This window comes from Malurus melanocephalus, unplaced genomic scaffold, assembly GCF_030028575.1.
Source record: "Malurus melanocephalus ecotype Western Australia unplaced genomic scaffold, MMel_1.1 scaffold_1789, whole genome shotgun sequence".
Lineage (NCBI taxonomy): Eukaryota > Metazoa > Chordata > Aves > Passeriformes > Maluridae > Malurus > Malurus melanocephalus.
This window is the reverse complement of record NW_026625021.1, coordinates 13,751-14,950: the sequence shown is the minus strand read 5'-3', so window position 1 is coordinate 14,950 and position 1,200 is coordinate 13,751. Positions and strand designations below refer to the sequence as shown.

At 59.7% G+C, this 1,200-nt stretch overlaps 1 protein-coding gene across 1 annotated transcript in view; it reads right to left on the bottom strand.

The window, feature by feature from the left end:
- Nucleotides 1-298: 298 nt before the first annotated feature.
- The window catches only part of LOC130587340 (serine/threonine-protein kinase PAK 1-like), a gene marked incomplete at both ends in the record, with an annotated part of 13,115 nt that continues 12,213 nt past the window's right edge, over nt 299-1,200 (bottom strand). Inside the window, 3 exon segments of the mRNA XM_057388319.1 lie at nt 299-494; nt 860-969; nt 1,054-1,194. Of these exon segments, the coding sequence (XP_057244302.1) occupies nt 299-494; nt 860-969; nt 1,054-1,194 (447 nt within the window).

The window sequence follows — 1,200 nt, the reverse complement described above, 5'->3', positions numbered from 1 at the left end:
GCCAGCTGTATCCTCAGCAAAGATTTCGTCCACATTCTCCAGAAGAAAGGTCAGCAGCACGTTGACCTGCACACAGCAAAGCCTTGCTCTCAGCCCAGGGGCCTGACAGCGTGCCAAGCAGCCATGGCCATCACTGCTGAGCCTTTTACTCTGCACACAGAGCAGTGGCTGTGGGGCAGCTCTTGCAGGGAGCACCCCACAGCAGCYTTGGCTGCACAGAAGGGGCTGCCAGGCACAGGCAGCTGTGGGCAGCCAAGCCTTCATGGAGGCTGCAGCCGGCTGCTGWAGGCAGAGTTACCTTCTGGTTCTTGGCTAGCAGGGCCTGGAGCTCCAGCTGCTCCTCCTGGGGTGGGCTCAGCAGCGTTGTCCCCAGGCAGATGGCCAGGTTGCTGATGGTCGTTTTTGTGCTGGACACATTCTTGCTGATGTCTTTCAGCACTGACAGCAGCTGCCTGAGGAGGAGCACATTTGCCGCAGACAACTTCTTGGCCACCCTGAGRGAACAGAAAGGCAGYGTCCATCAGCAGGCCCGTGTTGCCCATGGCCGCCCCCAGAGCTGGCCCCAGGCAGGRGCAGCCRGYRCCGCAGCTGCGCAGCHTTGCGGGCRCTCTCARCCGGCCAAGGTYGGGGCTCCCGCGCTCCCRCAGGAAGGATGYGGGGCATTGCTGGCCAGCTCCTGATTTCCCCCAGGACCACACAAGAGAAGGCATTGCCTGTGCACTGCCCCAAAATCGGGTTGCCAGCCAAAAAGAGTGAACTGCCCAAAATCACAGCGTTTTTGGATGCGCATCCCCTTGCAGGTGAGTGCAAGCTTCCAGCAGTGCCCACTGTAGAGCTGGAAGCTGCTGCCCACACTTACGCTTGCAGCTGACGGATCTTGGTTTCCATACTGGCAGTCTGAATTGCAGCCATCCAGTCCTCGTAGAGGTCACAGATGAGGAACTTGGAGGGGATGCTTCTTAGGAAGTCCTGCAATGACAAGGGCTGACAATGACTGTTGGAGCATGGTGGCTCTGGCAGGAACCTTTGCAGCTGCAGGGCAGAAGGGCTGACCTTGAGAATGATGGCCAGCAGCAGCACGGGCTGGCYGGCCATGTCCACAGGCTGGCCATGGTCCAGGGCCTGCCGCAGCTCTTGAAGAGCTTTGGTGTTTCCGGCTCTTCTGAAAACGCCCTTGGTGCTGGGCCCTTGCTGCTTCAG